Source organism: Lichenostomus cassidix, chromosome 2, assembly GCF_008360975.1.
Source record: "Lichenostomus cassidix isolate B80296 chromosome 2, HeHo_3.0, whole genome shotgun sequence".
Taxonomy (NCBI): Eukaryota; Metazoa; Chordata; class Aves; order Passeriformes; family Meliphagidae; genus Lichenostomus; species Lichenostomus cassidix.
The window spans coordinates 5,668,957-5,688,574 of NC_139482.1; the positions used below are offsets into that span (position 1 = coordinate 5,668,957).

General features: G+C 40.6%; 2 protein-coding genes across 3 annotated transcripts in view; one reads left to right on the forward strand and one right to left on the reverse strand.

Annotated features, from left to right (window-relative positions):
* The window catches only part of XYLB (xylulokinase), an 81,609-nt gene extending 81,330 nt beyond the window's left edge, over positions 1-279 (reverse strand). The window contains exon 1 of one of the 2 annotated variants that reach the window (XM_085050212.1): positions 82-279. In XM_085050212.1, the coding sequence (XP_084906338.1) occupies positions 82-126 (45 nt within the window). In that variant the 5' untranslated portion in view covers positions 127-279. The remainder of the gene's footprint in view (positions 1-81) is intronic. The other variant, XM_085050211.1, reaches the window with a different exon arrangement.
* An 11,387-nt stretch (positions 280-11,666) lies between these two features.
* On the forward strand, positions 11,667-18,892 carry C2H9orf152 (chromosome 2 C9orf152 homolog). The gene is made up of 3 exons (XM_085050213.1): positions 11,667-11,825; positions 13,000-13,392; positions 18,061-18,892. Exons 2-3 carry the CDS (start codon positions 13,164-13,166, stop codon positions 18,630-18,632), a joined length of 801 nt encoding a protein of 266 aa, XP_084906339.1. The 5' UTR covers positions 11,667-11,825; positions 13,000-13,163; the 3' UTR covers positions 18,633-18,892.
* Positions 18,893-19,618: the final 726 nt, after the last annotated feature.

Genomic DNA, 19,618 nt, shown 5'->3' on the forward strand with positions numbered 1-19,618 from the left:
CAGAACCCGCAGGAACCAGGGCTGCCCAGAGCCCCCGCCCGGCGAGGGAGGGACAGGAGGGGCGGGGAGGCGGCGCGGTACCTGCTGCGTGCTGAAATCCCAGCCCAGGTAACAGGGAGCGGCCATGGCACGGCACGGCACAGCACGGCACGGCTCTGGCCCTCTCCCGGGAGCCGGGCAGGGAGCGCAGAGGGGGTGGCTCTGCTGGCCCAGCCTCCCCGGGCAGGAGCCGCCGGCCCGGCCCTGCGGAGAGCAGCAGCGCGGTTAATGAGTGCTCAGGCAGCGGGATGAGCCACTGCCATCCCTCGCACGGAAGGGCAGGGGAGAGCTCGGGGGGTGAAGGGACAGTGGGTTGAGGCCATGGTGGCACCGGTGATGGCACGGTGGGGTGATGCTGCGGTGGGATCACTGTCCCACACAGGCTCGCTCCCCGGTGCGCAGCCCCGAGTCACACACCGGGCGAGGTGAGGCTGCGCTCCTTTCCACTTGGCGCAAAGCAGGCAGCTGGGTGCTAACCCACAGAAGGCTGGCGCACGGCTCAGCAAAACTTTAAGCTGTCTATACGTTTTAACAAACAAAGGCGTCAGCTTTCATTGGTTACAAATTACATGACTTTTCCCTGAATTAAAGTCTGGGGTCCGTTTTGAGAAGGTGGTCCATGAGTTACTGGTTGCGATTACCCTTTGCCAGAATCACTTTTCCCCCCCAGTTACTGCTCAGTTCTGCTGAATTCACTCTTGGTGGCTCTTGTCCAGACAGCCCATTCATCTTGGGACTGTCTTCCCTTTTCCTTAAAACAACAGATCAGCCAAGCATACAGAATTCACAATGCAGTTGCTTAATCATAACTGTCCAGCTACAGCTACTGATTAGCAACTAAAACAAAAGCCTGCAAAGCGTGACACATAGCCTTGGTGAAATCTTGAGGGGATAAGTCTCAGGATGGTGGGATGGTGGCTGATGTGATGCTGGGTTACACCATGCCAGGCTGTGCACAAGGCTGCACCCACTCACAGGCATCCCCCATGGCAGCACCCAGGCTGGTGAGAGAACACCAAAACTGCCATGAAGGAACAACCCAGGAACCAGAAGCAAATCAAAACAAGCACCATCAAGCCACAGTCCCAAGGAATTAATTAATTTTTAATATCCCATTACTATTACCCTGTTGTGGTACCGCCCTCTAAACAGCACAAACACACAGTATTCCATTAAAAAACACAGTATTGTTATTTAATCAGAAATACTGTTTACTAGTTTGCCTTTTTTCACTTGGGAGGGTTGGGGAGGTTTTAGGGTTTTGCAATATCTGCCATAGCCTGTGACAAGCAAAGTGGTATTCCTTAATCAAAAGAAGACTCATCTAAAACACACTTCCATTCTGCAATCAAGGCAGTATCTCAGCAAAGCCTTAATGAAGTCAAATAGGTTTTGCATGCCCAGGATCTTAACCTGGTCTTATGGTACAAACACTTAATTTGAGATAGCTCAGTTGGTCAGAGCATGGTGCTAATAATGCCAAGGCAGTGGCTTTGATCCCTGTATGGGCCATTCACTAAGGAGTTGGACTTCATGATCCTTGTGGGTCTCTTCCAAATCAGACAATTCTGGGATTCTAATTACAAAATATTATGAAATTTTGTCATAGACTGAGCATTTAAAAATATATCCAGTGATTTCTCAAAGGCCTAACACCCATAGGTTTATACTTTTAATATTTCTGGTTACTATTGCAAAGAACAACCTTTAGAACAATGGCCACCAGGCAGTGGGGGAATTTCCCTGCCCCTGAAGAGCTCATGCTGGATGAACCTGTCCTGAACAAAGGTCTCACTTAACCAGAGGCTGTGAAGTAAATAAAGTTTTTGAAATGTTACCGAGAACTGTTTCCTCAGCGTAATTTATACCAGAAAACAAAGGATCAAATAACACATAGAGGCTGGGTTTTTTATTAATGCAGAATGTGACTGGTGAGCCAGAGAGGAGAGGCTTGCTCAGCCCTTTCACTGGCTGCATAGTCCCTGTAAACAATAACAGATTCAAAGGCTGAGGCCTGAAGTGCTGCAATTTTCAAAAGACTGGAAAAATTAAAAGCAACTGAAGTCTGTGCTGAAGAGAGTTGTAAGAATGATGAATGACCAGAAAAATAGAAGTGAGTGGATTTTGATTTTTTTAAAGGAAGGACTGGCTAGTAGAAAGGAAACCAGAGTTTATAAATAAATAAAGCAATCTTGTAAGAATGTAAGAATCAGTTATATTCTTCAGCAATCAGGTCAGAATACTCCCAAATAACAAGAAATCATTTTACTTGAACAGCACAGAAAAGCTGGGGGCTGGAATAACCATCCTTGTATTATCAGATCTCCTTAAGTTAGGAAAAGGAAGGCAAAACAAGTCAGTAGGAGAATCCACTGAAGGACAAAGTGGGAATGTTATTGTTGTTACTTTCACTATTCATGTTTCCCAAAAGAAAGTAAGAAAGTTTGGAGAATCAGTGCCTTAGTCATCCTATTGCCCATCTTTTCATCAAGGCAGCGTTCTCTCAAATTTATTGTTTGTGTATGGAAAAAATGTGCATTGCTGCTGCTCTTTCTGCACTCAAATTCATGCTTTCCAGATACTTCCATAGCCTCCAAAAACGTTTCTTGGAAGAAGGTTTAGCTGTGCATTTATCAGTGAAGCTGCATTCATGTACTAGTGATGTTTTAGCACTGACAAATCCAGAATTTCCAGAGGGGATGGACAAAATGCCGTTTATAATTGAAATGTCACTGCTGCAGATTAACAGCTTGAGGCAAAGCACAGATTAATCACTCAAGACACATGGAGCAGAGCAAAGGGAAAAGCAAGTTTATTCCCCTTTTCCTATTAACTAGTTTCTGACCTGATGGAGAAGCAATACTTCCATTCTCTCTGAGGCCCTTGGCTGTTTAGATAAGTTACAACCAGGATGCCAATTAAAGCTATGTTTTCTTCCCCCACTGTCAAGTTAACTGTAACTGCACATTTATATCAATTCATTGCAAAACATAAATTAACTATATTCCACATTCCTACATACTGAGACTTTTCACTTTTTGTTCACACTTCCAGTATCAAAACCTGCCTCTGATCTCAGCTGCACCCTGATATGAACTTAGATTTTAATGCACTCTTCAGCTTTGCACAGGGGATCTCCTTCAAAAACAGTGATAGCCTAAATTCCAGGCTTCATTATCATCACATCATCTGAGACACGCCAAGCTAGAAAGCAGATAGACCAGAACTTTGATATAAATTAGGATGAGTGTATTGACAGCAGTCCAGCTAACTTGATTTATACCGGCTACGTAATTTAATGGGATGTGGAAGGACTCACACCTTCACATTGGTAGCGACTACAAAGCTACCAATCCTTCTACTTCCAGCAGGAGATTTTGGGCACCTAACTGGTTATTTTAAGCAGAAGGGCAGACAAGTATTTCTAAGCCCCAAGCAGGTATTTCACATTGGTGCATCAGCACAGGTGGGCCCAGCAGAAGCACTGGGACAGGTCACTGCACATACAGACATAAGTTATGAACATGCAATAAACCACAGCAGCCCGTGTTAGTACAAGCATTGATAAGCCTGTTGGCACAATTATCCTTTTCCCAGTAAGAAATCTTGAGGATTTTTAATTAGTCAGAAACATTAAACATAGCTGAGTCAAATACAAGTCAACCTTTTTGCCAAGTAACCTGAGTTAGGAGCACTGCTGCTAGTGAGGTGGGAGATGTTTACAATGTTAAGCTCCAATACAACACAACAATAACACAGCAACACATCACATTAAAAAACAAAAAATTCCAGCCTGAGCACTAGACCTACCTGCTGAAACAATATCAGAACAATGGCAATGCCCTAAAGGTCATTCCCTTTCTACTTAGCATTGCAAATACTCTTATCACAAAATCTCCAGCAATGTTTAACCAAGTACTGAGAATATAAAACACCACAGTACCATACACTAAAAGATGAAGTTTCTGTTCTTTTTATTGAGATGGCATTATAACACCAAAAATGTTTTCCTTTCCCTAAATCTGCACTTATCTGTTGAAGTTGTTTTTGCACATGATCTTGTGGTAGCCATTATGTTTGTCCAAACCTCCAAACGCAGTGGAAAGTCTCATTATTCACTCTGTAAGAATAAGAACTCGATGTTTAAAAGCAGTGGATTGAGGTGGCTGGTTTTTTACTGACTGTAGGGTGAGCACCTGAATATGAGGAAGAACTTTAGTGTGCAGTGAGCACACACTGGAACAGGCTGCCCAGAGAAGCTGTGGAGTTGTGGAATCTCCCTCACTGCAGATATTCCAGAATAATCTAAACAAAATTCTGTGCAATGTGCTAGAGCACAACCCTTGAGCAGGGATGTTGGACCAGATGACCCACTGTGGTCCTTTCCAACCTGACTCACTCTGTGATTTTATAAGGACCCATGCAAAGATCCAGCAAAATCCCTGTGAATGAGTTACACAAGAGGAAGCCCAGAGCACAGTTGTTACATAGACACTGAAAATGTAGATTATTTAAGTACAGTAATTATTCCACAAACTTACTGGCTGATTTAATTTTTTGACATGTGCATATTCAAAATACCAGGTGTGGTGAGGCATTAACCAGTTAAGGCCCTTTACAGAGAACTCATGAAGAGCTAGTGCAGGATTCCATACAAAAACACACATGAGCACACAAATAATGGGCACAAGAAAAGAATTTAAATGATGGCTCAACTACACAATCTCAGCTAAACTATCAGTTTCATAGGTATTGGTCAATTTGCAGGTTTTATTTAATCATGTACATAAAACCCTCCAATTTCACTTTTATTGAATTCAGCAGAAGATGTTTTGACTTCAATGGGTACTGAATAAGACACTGTAGAATTGTATCTGATTTTACATACTCTAGTTTTACAGATGTAATTTCCTTGACTCAATTAGGCTACCAGTGATTATGAAGTGCAGTACAAATTCCTCATGAGATTTCTGCATGGAAGCAAAGTAAAGGATGCTTCTGAATAACAAGTTATTTTTAGGGTACTTTCCTCCTTTGCACAGACTTCAAGTCTGTGTTCCTTCTCACAATAGTAATAGTACTTAACCATCTCTTTGGAGGACTATCCTAACTACAGGCTTATTAAAGTTAACTTATGCACCCAGCAGATTTTCTTGAAGATGAATACCAAAGTGGTTTGTGTTCTAACACTCAAAAGCAAATATCTCAGAAGCAAGATGGTGTCATGCAGATAAAACTTTTCATTAACAACAGATTAACCAGTTCTTTCACGCTGTACTTGATTCTTATCAAACTCCACTTACAGATAAGTACATTTTATTGATTAAAAGCAATCAAAGATAAACTCATTGCTACTCAAACAATGCTTGAATTGAAAACTAATAAGGGACAAACCTTGCACTTTTCAGCACCATCCTGCAAGGACCAAAATTCTTTTTGCAATCAAGAGTGACTCAAAATCCTCTAGTTTTCAGGTGGAAAAATCAAGGCAGAAAAGTTATCCAATTTGCTTTAGATACTGCCTGAACTTCCCACAGATTCTTATATGTCTGTTATGTCTTTTGGGAGAACAAATAACCACAGGTTGTTGTCACCTCCCAGAACTGAAACCTTAATAGCTCTATGGATAGGAAACAGTCAGAGAAATAGTTGGCATGGAATAGGAGGCCAGGCAAAATACGAGGGAAGATGTCAAGAGTTCATTTGTTTAAAATCTCTTGCTGGTAAATACATTCCGTTTCTTAGACTTGCCTCTGCACATTGTCACATCTAAAAGGGAATTTCAGAAGTTCTCAGTGGGCAAGGATAGCAGAGCAGCAAAATGAACAATTCCTGACCCTCAGTTTTGGAGGCTGATTGTTTGCACAGGAGGAGAGATTCCAGTCCTAACAATGAGACGACCAACAGAGGGAGCAGCCTTCTAACAAAGCAAATTTCAGCACTTCGGTTTATTTTTTGTAGCAAAAATAATTTAATCTTCAGCAAGTCAAGACAGAAGAACAGAGGTTTTTAAATATTGCTTATGTCAGGCACAAAAAACACAGAACATCTGCTGCATTTAACTCCTCACAAGCAGCACAACTAAATTTGACCTACAGGAATCCAGTAACTTATGTTTGACCACATTTACCATCTACAAAAGGAAAAAAAAACCAAACCAAAACAAAACAAAAAACCCAAAGAATGTGGTTGTGCAAAGGAAGCTGGATAGCACCAAGCTCCCAACACCTGCAAAGCCAGATAAGTCAATGCTAAATCATAAAATCACAGGATACCAGGTTGGAAGGGACCTCAAGGATCAGCTGGTCCAACCTTTCTTGGCAAAAGCATGTAAAGCACAAGATACATGGTATGAAACCCTCAGTGCTAACTTGGTGTGCTTGATTTAAGCCTTTAGAAACACCCAGGCAGAGTGCAGGATCAGAAATATTTGGTATATACCTACCTACACACACACTACCTATTTACATAAAGCACAGGGAATAAAAGGGGTAATTAGAATCCTACCAAGAAAATGTGAAGATGGACTACATACAACCCAAGCTCACCAAACCTTCAGAGGGACCTGAAGGACAGCTGGTCCCTCCCTTTGGCATATTTCAACCCTTTAGGTCTGAAAGCACATGAAAGACCAAATCAGAGGAAACACCTTGAGATCATATTGAAAACTTCCATGGTAGGACCCTTCACCCCATTAGCAAGGACATGCAGAGAGCACCAGAGCTAATCTTGGGCCATCAGAAAGTCCTGTGCTCTACTCACAACATCCTGTAGTGACTGGGGCATGCTTTAAGGTTGTGCTTTCAAACAATAGAAATGTATGTGCTCTTATCAAAAATCTCACTAAAAAGTAAACAATTACTATTGATTCTACTAATAGTGTCTGGAACCCAAATAATAGCAGCCACCTTGTTTCTACCTTCCCTTTTGTTATTACATTTTCTAACAATAAAATAGTCACTTTCTTACAGGTCAAGACTGCACTTAAATAAAAATTTTAAAAGCACTATAGAAAGCTAGAGAAAGGGGATTATCACAGTAATTTTTATTTTCCTTCTCAGTGCCAGTTAAATCTGTGGACATTTGTATTCTATCTTTTTAACTTCCATGAACAGTGCTGAACATGTCTATAATTCAGGCCACGAATATCATGAATAATATAACTCTGGTCTCAGGTGTGCAGTAAAACCCAGTGTTACAGGAAGTGCATTCAGTCAGTTAACCATTATGAGCATTTTTAATTATCTTTAAATCAACAATTATTCCTAAAAGGTCCTCCAAACAATTTTTAATAAAAAACTAATTTACTACACACAAATTAATTAGTATGAGATAAAATTAGTTGCATCTTTTTAAATGAGATTTTGCAACCAAGGTCAAGGGCAGTAAACATCTACTTCAAGTTCTAAAAGCCACTGCTTTTGGACTGTGAAGTATTCTCAATTTTTTTTTTTTTTTTGCCTCGAAGATATGAAGAATTGGTTCCATTGTGATGGAAGAAAAGACTTAAGGGAAATAGGGCACTTCAGACTTCACTGGATAATCAAGTGAAAACACTCAGATGATGTTTTGATCAGGAGTTTGTTCAATTAAAGAAAGAACAAGTTTTGACACAAACCTAATCACGGCAATAAATTTTCAGACCCTATAGTGCTGTTCAGAGATACGTGTGCCAGTGCTGGGAAATGGCTCGGCTGCTTATATTCCTCAGCAACCTACAACCCAAATGGAACTTCTAACATTTCAGGCTCAGGCAAACACAGCCACGCCACTCCAATAGTGCCACCTGCTGCGTGCTGGCAAAGTGTACAGAGCTCTGGAGCTCCAGGTAACTCGATTTAGAGACTGATTGATGGATTTGAAAAGAAATCACACACTGGTGTGCATGTATGACAATAGGAATTTATTTTTATTTATTATTAATACTTTGACAGGCTAGGGGTACAAAGGAAGTTATTCCACTGTGATATAAGAACATGGGCAATCCATTTTCAAGTTTATCCCAGTGGCATAATAAGGATTAGCTACATCAGCTCACTACATATCAAAGCCACAATTAACCTCATGTGCTTTCTGATGTCATGCAGTTTAGAACTGCAATTCATTTTATTAATCATATCCTGGTTGCAATTTTTTCATGAAACACATGTATATATACAGTGTATATGCATATACAGACACACTGACATGCCTAGATAGCAAAGTGTACCTCCATAAACACACAAACCCATACACATCTCTAAAGACTGAATCAATTGCACCTCAAATCCTGTGTTCAGTTCTGGGCCCCTCACAACAAGAAAGATATTGAGGGGCTGGAGAGTGTCCAGAGAAGGGCAACAGAGCTGGGGAAGGGTCTGGAGCACAAGGCTGATGAGGAGCAGCTGAGGGAGCTGTGAGGGCTCAGTCTGGAGAAAAAGAGGCTCAGAGGGGACCTTCTCACTCTCTTCAACTCCCTGATAGAAGGGCGTAGTGAGGTGCAGGTCCATCTCTTCTCCTGGGTAACAAGTGACAGGATGAGAGGAAATGTCCTCACATTGCACCTGGAGAAGTTCAGATTTGATATTAGGAATTTTTTTTCATGGAAGGGGTTATAAAGCATTGGAACAGGCTGCCCTTGGAAGTGGTGGAATCACCATCCCTGGAAGTGTTCAAAAAACACTGGAGATAGGGCACTTGAGAACATGGTCTAAAGGTGAACATGGTAGTGCTGGGTTGACTTGCTGATCTTAAAGGTCTTTTCCAGCTTTAACAATTCTATGAAGAGTCTCTGTTCACAAGTTTTTCCTGAAAAGCAAACAAACTGCTATGTGTATGGGACTGGCTGAGCTAATCCTGTTCCCAGTTCCACCACTCTGCTATACTACCTGGACTCATACCTTTCATTTCACCAGACATGTGGCTCCTTTATCCAGTTTGTGGTTTTGTTGCTTACCTGTGCAACTGCTTGGGAAGGGAATGCCTTGAATGCCATTCACACAACTACATGTGATGGCTTTTCTGTGATCCCAAGGGAATGGTACAGTACAATTAATTAATAATAATTTCTGATCAGATACAAACTCGTTACACATTAAACGCTCTTCTAATGAAAAGTGAAGTGCACATCTCTGAAGACAGAGCCTATGCTTCAGGTTCAAGGATGCTATCCTGGTAATTCCTTTTGCCACACACAGGCAGGCTGCACAAGTCACTTTCACAGGAGGTCAGAGAGTCAAACAGTGTGACTGGAATTTTAAAAAGGTCGGGTAACTTTTATGACCATTAATAATGTTTATATCGAATGCCAGCTCAAACTGTAATGAGGTTAATTAAATCTCCTGTCCCAATGTATAAACCAACTGCCTGAAGGTCCAGAGGCAGACTCCATGCGACAACAACTCAGAATATTGGACAAACAAGGTATTGAGGCACTGCTTGCTGCAGAGCACCAGGTGTTTGTCAGTGCTGAAGGCAGAATATCAAAGCAGATCTAACAAAGCCACGATACATCAGAACAACTCTAACATGACACATATTTTTTCTAGGGCAGAGAAAAGCCAGTTTGAAGAGTATCCACAGTGTCTGACAGAGAATTGTGTTTATTGTTCTCTCTCTGTCTGAGGCAGGAAAGGACTGCAGTTGAGGTAGGTAACACAGCTGTAAGACACAAACATATTGGGAAGGCAGGAGTAATTATTAACAAGTCAGCTACAGCACACTTAGACATGTGAGCCTGCTGAGCCTTCCCAGAACTCTGTGCACTGCATGTCTAGAGTCTTGTCAGCTGCAGACACAGAACTTCCAAGGGGATTCCCAAGATCTGCAGGATATGAGCCTGATTCAGTCAGTCAGGTGATGCAGCCCCAGGAACACAAAGGAATGACTGAACTGTCTGAGCTCAGGCAACTGGGAAGTTCTGGCATGTTGAACAGTCTCAGCAAAGAGAACGGCTGCAGCATTTCAAGCTCCTGCCAAAACCCTCCTCTGAAATCAGCTGCTGCAGCACTTTGGGCACATCACCAGATTTCTGCTACAAAATGCATGCCACCCTGCAACAAACTGAACTTTTACCCTTTCCCAAATAGGAAAGGGCCCAGAATTTCTGAAGCAGCAAGGAGGCTTGGATTATATGTCTCACAATGAGGACATACAGTAATATCTAAAACTTAGTCCAAAACTTAACTAAAACTTAAAATAGCAAAGTAGTCTTTCCAGTTACACTGATCAACCTGTTGAGGCTCTACTACTTTTATTAGCCATGGAAGATCCTAACTATATAATCTTTAATATCTTTAGGACTTTTAAAATCAATGAAAAAAACCTCTGCTCATTTCTATTGTTGTTGTAATGGGTCTTAGGAAATGGCATCTTTTCCTTATATATAAATTTTATGATAATATATTGTTGCCTCCTGACTATCCCCCCAGTATTTTGTTAGAAAACAAAACCTGGAATTAATTACTCAGTTTCCTGATACCACCTAACAATACACCTGCCTTACCAGAGTGTAACACATCTTTCTGCTCTTACAACAGTGTGTGCACAAAGGGAATGTGACCATTTTGACTACAAAGATGTAACCCTAGTAGCACAGTATAAAAACTGTGGTTTGTATAGAGAGGGTTTAACATGGAGAAGAGAGGGTTGTGAAGATCTCATAAAAACCTTCCAGTATCTGAAGGGAGCCTACAGGGAAGCTGGAGAGGGACCCTTCATCAGGATCTGTAGTGACAGGACAAGCAGTAATGGGTACAAATTGAAAGAGGAGAAATTTAGGGTGGGTATTAGAAATTTTTTACTGTAAGAGTGGTGAGATCCTGGAACAGGTTGCGGAGGAACATTGTGGATGCCCCAAGCCTGGCAGTGCTCAAGGCCAGGCTGGACAATGCCTTAAGTAACCTGGCCTAGTTGGTAGTGTCCCAGCCCATGGCCAAGGGTGTTGGGACAAGATGATCTCTAAGGTCCCTCTCAACACTTAACATTCCATGATTCTATGAACTTCTCTTGTGCCACAAAGGCACCACAAACCTGTGCAAGTTTTCATAAGTGAGTGGTTATTGCCAGTCCAACAGGGGTGTTTTATATCCTTCTAGACACAAACTCTTCTCAGCCAGAAAAAATAACCATCCTCTCATAAGATATCTTGGAAGTAGACCAATGGATAGATAAAAGCTTATTGTCAAAGTGATAGGAGAGTTACCCATTTCTAAAAGAAACTACCATTTTCTTTACACTCAAGGCAACTTCCAACCATTAATCTTCCCTACAATTCCACTGACTTTAACTCTGTTGGTTAGAGCATGGTGCTAACACTAAGGCTTTGGGTTTGATCCCTGTATGGAACATTCACTTCAGACTTGATGATCCTGTGGGTCCCTTCCAGCTCAGGATATTCTCTGACTCTGTGACTTCTGTTGTGCTTGATGGAGGATACTACATCTGGAGATGTTTGCACAGACCCATCTGAGCCTACACTTTCAGCACAGGGGATTCACAGTTCTAAGTGTATCTCAGGATTTCAAGTCCACAAAACCAGAACAAAAACTCTCATGGAATCCCCTGCTATTTCCTCTGCCCATACAGCACGTTGTCCATTGTGACAAGTGCCCACCTGGCTCCCCTGTCCCCATGCCCTGGGTTCCATTGGAACCTGCAGCTGCTGTGCCCACAGCCCCTGCCCCAGCCACTGCAGACCCTTGGCCTCAGGGACAGTGGCCCTGGCCTTGCTCCCAGGAAGGAGCAGGGAGGAGCCAGGTGGATCCCAGAGCATCCCCCAGAGGCTGTGCCAATCCCACAGGGTGCAGGTGGGTGCTTGGGGCTGCTGTGGGGTGCTCCTGGCTCAGGGGAACCACAAGGGATGTCTCAGAGTTGTGCCAAGTGCCTTTCCTCCTTGTCTTTAGCAAAAATTATTGTACCCTCCTTTTTTAGCCAACTGTTCTGACAATCCTCTGCTCCTATCAACAGTTGGTCTTTTAAGCCTAATTTCTTGACTTGGTTTATGTCACACAAAAAGTAAATTGTCTGTAGAGGATGACATTTGAGTTACAAAACCTCAGTCTTGTATTCAAAGTGGCTCTTGGGAAATACCCCTGATTTTTTACTCAAATTAGTTTTGAGAAAGTTCCTTTAAACTCTTACCAAAAGTGTTTCATTGCATGAAAACGAGCAGACACACAACTGTAGCAAAACTACAGTTTAATTGCATTATTTTTTTCACATGCTATTCTCTTGGGCCCTTGATGGACTGTTTCAGGGATAAAAAGTTGCAGTACATAGTCCAGGCATAGCTTTATGTTTTGCCTGATATGATCAAAAGCCACATGTTTTTCAAATTTTTGCCTCATTATGAGATAATACTGTTAAAAGTTCATTAAGCTTTAAAATTAAGCTTACCATGCATTTGAAGAGTTCACTTAACTCTCATTAACAAAATTATTATTTCTGTAGTTTATTTCATTTTACAGAACAGCAGAAGTCCTGAATGAATCAAAGTAAGATGTTCCTGCCTCCAGCCTCCCAATTCCAAGAGTTCTTAGCATATATTTTTTGACTCTGCACTCAGGCCTGAATATTTTAAACATATCATTTAAAAGGGAGCAATAAGCACAAAAGTATGAAGGCATAATAAATCCTCATCTCCCACCCCACTGCCCCAAAGAAGCATCTGCACGAAAGTAATTGGGTGAAAGTTAAGGAAGGGAGACTGGGAGGGGGAGAAGCCACAAAATACATGGGAAAAAACATAGAAAAACACTTCCCAGGTGGAACTTCTGGCCTGGGGATGCCTCCACGACAGCATGCCTTTAAGATTTAGCATTGCTACACAAACCAGTATTACCCAGCCTTTTCTGTGCTTGACTGTGTCCAACGAGGGTTTGTACTTCACTGTTTTTTTTGGCAAAGGTTCATATGCTCACAACCCTAAGTAAACATTAAATCCAACAGCTATCCAGTCCTGATAGTGAACTCTCTCTGCAGGAGCTCCAGGCACACGGCATGAAAACAACCTGACTGCCACCCACAACTTCAGTGCAGAGCAGGCAACTCCTGACTCAAGTCACTGTGCTTGGAAGAAACTTACTCCTTCACTTAGGAAGATTTCAGATGCTTCTTCATTTGATTGGCTTTTTTTTGCCAGCACAATGAAGGAAATGTCCTGCTTCTGCATGACTTTTTCTTCCTTGTTGGAACAGATGGTGAAGGCTTACAAATACGTGACTGGTATTTTTTCAGTGAGTCATAGCTCAGTGCTACAGGTTTCAGATGGTGATAAGAAGCTCACCAAGATGGATGTAAGCCTACTTGAGGAGCAGTATGACCATATAAAACAGAAGCAAAAACTGCAACCACACATTATTGTATATAAAACAGGTATGCTTATATTAGTAGACAAAATGCATATGAAATGTAAAGATTATTTATTTAAATTTTTAATAACTCCTCACTTTGTTCTTTTGTGTTCAGCTTCAAGAGAGGTAAAAGTTAATTCCTTTTCTGTCATTTTGGGGTTTTATTCATTTTGCTGAAAGGTGGTTTTATATTTGTATCAATAAGCTTCATGTCAGTGAAATATAAATGTGTATTTGAAACAGATGCACATATTTGAGGTAAGGTTTTACAGGTTTTAGATCAGTAAAATAAAGTTCTAAACATAAATAGTAACTCTTACAGGAGCCACGTACTTCATGTCTATGATAAGTGTATTTGTGCAATATATTCTGCAACATTTCTGCTCTCAAATGCTTCCATAAGAACCAGCAATTCTGGGTCATCTGTCTTTTTTTCCTTCTCTATCTGTGTAAAGAAAAACGATAGGAGGCAACAGCAAATATCAAGTAACAAGCACAAGTTTGGGTTCTGTTAAAAAATAACTTTAATTGGAAGTCCTAGTGGGGAACTAAGATACAAAATTTGAACAAAAAGTCCTGCTTTGAAAATAGTTTAAGTGCATATTGCTTGGAAAGTGCATAAATACAAAAACAAGTAAGAATATGTATCACTGATCTACCTGCCATGTCAAACAGATTTTGTATAAGAAAGTTGCAATTATTTTAAAGCTTTTTAGTTAGATTACTGCTTACAATACTACACTGATACATTTTCATCAGCCTTCCAAGTTAAAGTGATATTGAGAATACTAAGACAACTGATGAAGTTGTCTTCTGAATTTAATTGGAATATAAAAATATGCTTCATTCACCTCTCATATTAGTATTTAGCTCAGTAAGACTAGAACTTAGGTTATATCATTCTTTACATTTCCCTCTATGTTTTTCAGCAGTTTTTCTAGCATTTGGCTATGTCAGACTTTATGATCAAAACAATAGGAAAAAACATGTAATTATGAACTATACAACAGATTTGCTTCTTCAATATTCTTTCATCCAAATGTTTTGAAATTCTCATGTTAAAAGATTTAAAATCTCTGTGAGGAAGAAAAAAAATATGTACTTGCTTTTGTTATCAGGTATCAAAAGGCAGCTAACTTGAAGACAAAACAGCCCATTTAATCAGCCTTGGCAAAAATATGTTAGTTAAAGAAAGGGAGCAGAAGCCTTTATCCAGATTAATTCAAATGAAGTTTCAGATATAATGAATGTAATCAGAGCAGATTTTTACAAGGCCATTTGAAGATTAAAATATGTAAGAAAGTAGGACTACACAGTTTCTGGGGAGTTTAACATTTAGTAGAGCTAAAAATCCACATAAAAATACTTCTATACACATGCACATACCCCAAACCATTCACAAAACCACAGAACCTGCTGCAGTATCTTCTGTCTTCAAACACCCTGTGTGGGAAGAATTCATGTCACTGTTACCAGCAGTCAGAGTTTGGGCATTTTTTCATTATGCTGAGTCCTGAAGGTCCTAAACGTTTCTCTTATACATTCCTGTGGTTTGGAAGCTGGAAAAACCTATTACATGGCTCAGCACTTTGCACCTGTTACACGGATCAGTTTTCAGGAATATATGGAGCAGAAATAAATACTGCCATATCAGGACTGCCCTAAACTATCCTGAAATTTCAGGTAGCTCCAAAAGGCAGTCCATGTATGTATCAGTGATTTGTACTGACAGCAAATTTCTTCCCTACCTAGAGGGTAAAATTGTGGCTGTGCTGGGAAAGTGGTGACAACAGCACCACCACAAACCCCACACATACACACAAACCTCAAAGGCCAGACACAAAAACTCTCATGGAAGGAGAGCACCTTCAGTCCTTCGTGGTCTTAAAAATCCCTGCCAAAGGTCTTTGTTCTAACCAGTAAAACTCTGCTTCACTCCTCCCTGACAGACCAACTGTCCTTCCATGTTACCACAGGGATTTTGAGCACTGTAGGTTTGTTGCACCATAGATGGAATGTTAATCCTAAGTTTTAGCTTTGTATGTCACTACCTGTCTGCAGGAGTCATGAAATTGTGGACCTTTAAAAAAAACTTCAGACCCTCTAAGTTCTCCAGGTCTTTGATGGAGGGGTTAGTAACCAAGAAGTCATCTGGAAATAACTTTGTTCTGCTTCTTCCCCAATACACACAGCCCTCTCTGGCTTCTGCCCACTCCTGATTATTTGAGAGCAAAGACCATGACAAGATTTGAAAGGCACCAGCTAGGGAATAATACAGCAGTGTATTCATTATTTATTGGCTAAGAAGCTGAAAAGCAGTATTTACTTTAGGAATTAAATGGGAGTATTCAGCACATGCAGTCACAACAGAATAAATACTGGGGCTTTAACTGCAAAAGTGTCTTCCAAGTATTTCCAAAGATACCTTGAGATAAGATTAACTTTTGCCACTCCGGAACCTTAAAAGTATTCATTGATGATGACAGCATATGGCCAGATGGTAAACAGCTCTGCAACAAGGCTATAATACACAATTTACATGTAAAAAAAATACAGAAGGACAGAAAGAAAGATCTGTATAATTGCAGCATTCATAAGAAGTTTGTACAGTGCTGGAGGCGTGTTAATTCAACACACAGTGGTTCAGGACTATCGCATTTCTGTCCAAGGTCATTGCTCAATTTTGTGCGCCACACCTGTAGCCAAGCAAGGAATCAAATCAACCTCGAACTCAAAACCAGTGCACACTATTAAAATTTGACTAGATTTGCCACTCTGAACCTTCTGATCAGCTCAAGACAGATCATAATTCTTCTGATGACCAGTTCATAAGGTTCTAGATAACACCTGATGTTGCCTATCAAGGTCAGTTCAGACAAGAGCACAGTTAACATCCACAACAAACTGCAAAGCTGCTTCACCTCAGTCTCTCAGTTCCCTTCTCTCTTGCTTTTTCTCTCACATACAACCAGAGCAAGCCCTGGTTTTCATAGCTTGGTGCTATACTGTGCTGTTCTGCAGAACACACATGGCTCTGTTTTGCACGTGGACCTTTTTGTAGCCAGTCAAGCCCAGCTTTATTTCTTGGATGGGGTCCAGTCATAACTTTGATTCTCACTATTGCATGGTAGAGAACTGTGTGTTCTTATCTCTCTGAGTGGTGTCACCCTAAGAAATTCTGTTAACACACTTCACTGTATAGACAGATGCACAAACACACCTGTATCTCAAAGCTCTGCACGTGCTTCAGTCTCCTTTCTCCAGGTAACGTGGCACAAGAGCAGATGTGGGCTGACATGGTTCTCCCTCCCAGCCATGCTACAAAACAGCTCTTATCAGATCAACCCTGCACGGCCATGGAGCAGAAAAAGTTCTGAGATATTATGCTGGGGTTGTTGTTTCAGCAGTGGGAGCCAAAGGCAGCAGAGAAAGCCCCTCCTTAGCCAAATCCCTGTTGTACAGGTTCATTTACTGCCAGTAAATCAGCTGGGTCTGACATCTGCAAATACTTACTTGTAAAGATGACACAAAAGCAGCTACAACACAGAGGTTGTGCTGTTGGGTTTTTGTGCAGGCAGAATCCCACTCAAACTAGCTTTATTTCATATTCAGGGTTGTAACCCTTTTGAAACAGCTGTTCAGAGACAGAATATAATCAGCACTCTTCTGTCTCTACTTTTCTCCCTTTAATGTGTTTCAGAGCTTGTACTGCAACAGACGCAGTCCCTGTAACTCAACCCTGTAAAGAAGGCCAGCATTCTGCACAAGACCTACTTTAAATTATAGTTATACCAACTGAAATATATTTCATTAGTGTCAACAGACTATCTGTAGTGTAATAAATCAGTTTCTGTTCATTTTCAAGACACAGAAAACTGGTCATGTCCAGCAATTTGATGAGTGCCACATGTAATTAAAGTAGCATTACCATTTTTATCCCTAATATCTTACACGTTTCTAACTGTCATACTGCTTTAGAAATTAAGCTATAGGGGTAGAAAAATAAAAAAAAAGGAGACCAGGTTCTCTCCCACTGTTACAGCTACTCTATACCTTTCACAGAGGAAGAAGAATCCTCCAAGTGATCATTCAGGCAACAGTAGTGTGAAAAGCTATTTACACCACTTATACTGACTGGAATAGTAAAATTGCAGTAGAATATTAAAATACAAGCCTATTAAGGATCCCTCATCAAGAAAAAGAAGACATTCACAACTTGTTTCATCTAAAAATAGTCACAATATTATTGAGTTGTGAGTACAAACTTCAAACAGTATCAAACAGAACATTTTTGTCTTTCAAATTACAGCACTTGCCTACACACTGAGCAAGTCCCTACTCACCTTAAGAAGTTTTGCTTACAAGCAATTAATTACTGGAAGTCGATTCTCAATCTGTGCTGTTAATGAGTCTTAGAGTACCAGTTAGATCAATATTGTCTTGATAAATTTCCATTTTCATTTGACTAAAACTAGGATACCATTTATGCCCTCAGAATTGCAAAACCAAGCATGAAATAGTTCTACTCCTTAACCTGGCATCAGAAGTTCTACTCCTTAGCCTGGCATGCACTACTCTCAGCCACTGAAAGAAAGAGCACAGATAAGCTCATGTTAAAGCTTTTCAGGTGAGTTTATGACACAGGAATAACACCACCACAGTAACATGCACACATGCATTTCTCTTGCAGGCGGACAAGAATCTGTTCTCCCAGAATCAATGGTCAATGCTGTTTTAATTAATAAGAAAGTTAAAAGATCGAAGTCATTTAGAGGAGATGTCCCTGTCAGCAAGGTCACAATGGAGACAAGCAATGGTGGCAATTTAGAAGACAACTTGCTATGGCACATCCACCTGGGAGCTCACCGCCTGGGGCAGGCCCCTGGACAAGGAGATCCCTGGCATCTTCCCCACTGCAACAACACACCATGGTGTTTTGACAACCAGAGACTGATTTCAAAGGGAAATGACACACTGCAGACCAAGGAATCAGGAAGAGCAAGTGAACTGTCTGAGCTCAGGCAACTGGGAAGTTCTGGCGTGTTGAACAGTCTCAGCAAAGAGAACGGCTGCAGCATTTCAAGCTCCTGCCAAAAGCCTCCTCTGAAATCAGCCGCTGCAGCGCTTTGGGCACATCACCAGATTTCTGCCACAAAATGCATGCCACCCTGCAACAAACTGAACTTTTATCCTTTCCCAAATAGGAAAGGGCCCAGAATTTCTGAAGCAGCAAGGAAGCTTGGATTATATGTCTCACAATGAGGACATTCAGTAATATCTAAAACTTAGTCAAAAACTTGACAAAAACGTAAAATAGCGAAGTAGTCTTTCCAGTTACACAGATCAAACTGCTGAGGGTCTACTACTTTTATTAGCCATGGAAAATCCTAACTATATAATCTTTAATATCTGTATAATTTTTAACAAATTATTTCATCATTCGCATTCAAGATATTTGATATAATTTCTGATGTATTTTTTAAATCAATTAATAAAACTTCTGCTCGTTTATACTGTTAAAAGGAGACTAAATAAATGTAATTTCTTTCTGATACATAAATTTTATCATAATATATTGTTGGTTCCCATCTATCTCCAGTGTTTCATTTGAAAACTAATGAGGTCTCCCCTTCTGCACGATCTTTAGAGGGAGGAGACCCTCTCTTGCAGGTGCTTTTCAATGACACAAACAGGAGCTATGTATCACCCACTTCTGGCTGCAAGTGTTCAGACAAGTCTCTTTTTGAAATGTAGGCTTCACAAAAACTGTAGATGGGAAATGCCTCCCCATTTCTTAATGGGTAGGCATGAGAAGTCATAGTAAATGTTGTTTTTCTTTACAGTAGTTCAGTATTTAAAGAATGATTAGGAAGAAAAAAAATTAAAGCATAGATATGCATAATAGGTATAACAGGGATGAATATTACATAACAATTAGTCCACATCAAACAAGAAATTACCTGGAAGGAAATATTTCAAAAATTTCATTGTCCTTTGATTGAATTAGTTATCTTAATTAAACATGGACCTTGAAAACCTTGGTTTTAAAGTCAGTGAAGCTTTATGCATGGACTAAGCAACTAACTCCTTTGTAAACTCATTCATACAAATACTTTGTCCTTTCCTTGGGCTTCTCTAGCATATTACTGTGCTTTGTACTGACTGGAACTAATTTAGAAAAGGCATTTTGCCTTTGGAGAATCTTTCAATTTAATTTCCAAGGACATTATGAAAGAGCATTTTCAGTA

What these genes read in the sequence shown, in the direction of transcription:
- C2H9orf152 (XM_085050213.1), top strand. Translation starts at nt 13,164, where the DNA reads ATGAAGGAAATGTCCTGCTTCTGCATGACTTTTTCTTCCTTGTTGGAA. An exon ending in CATTATTGTATATAAAACAG is followed by an intron (nt 13,393 to 18,060) that starts GTATGCTTATAT and finishes TTTCTCTTGCAG; the next exon opens with GCGGACAAGAATCTGTTCTC.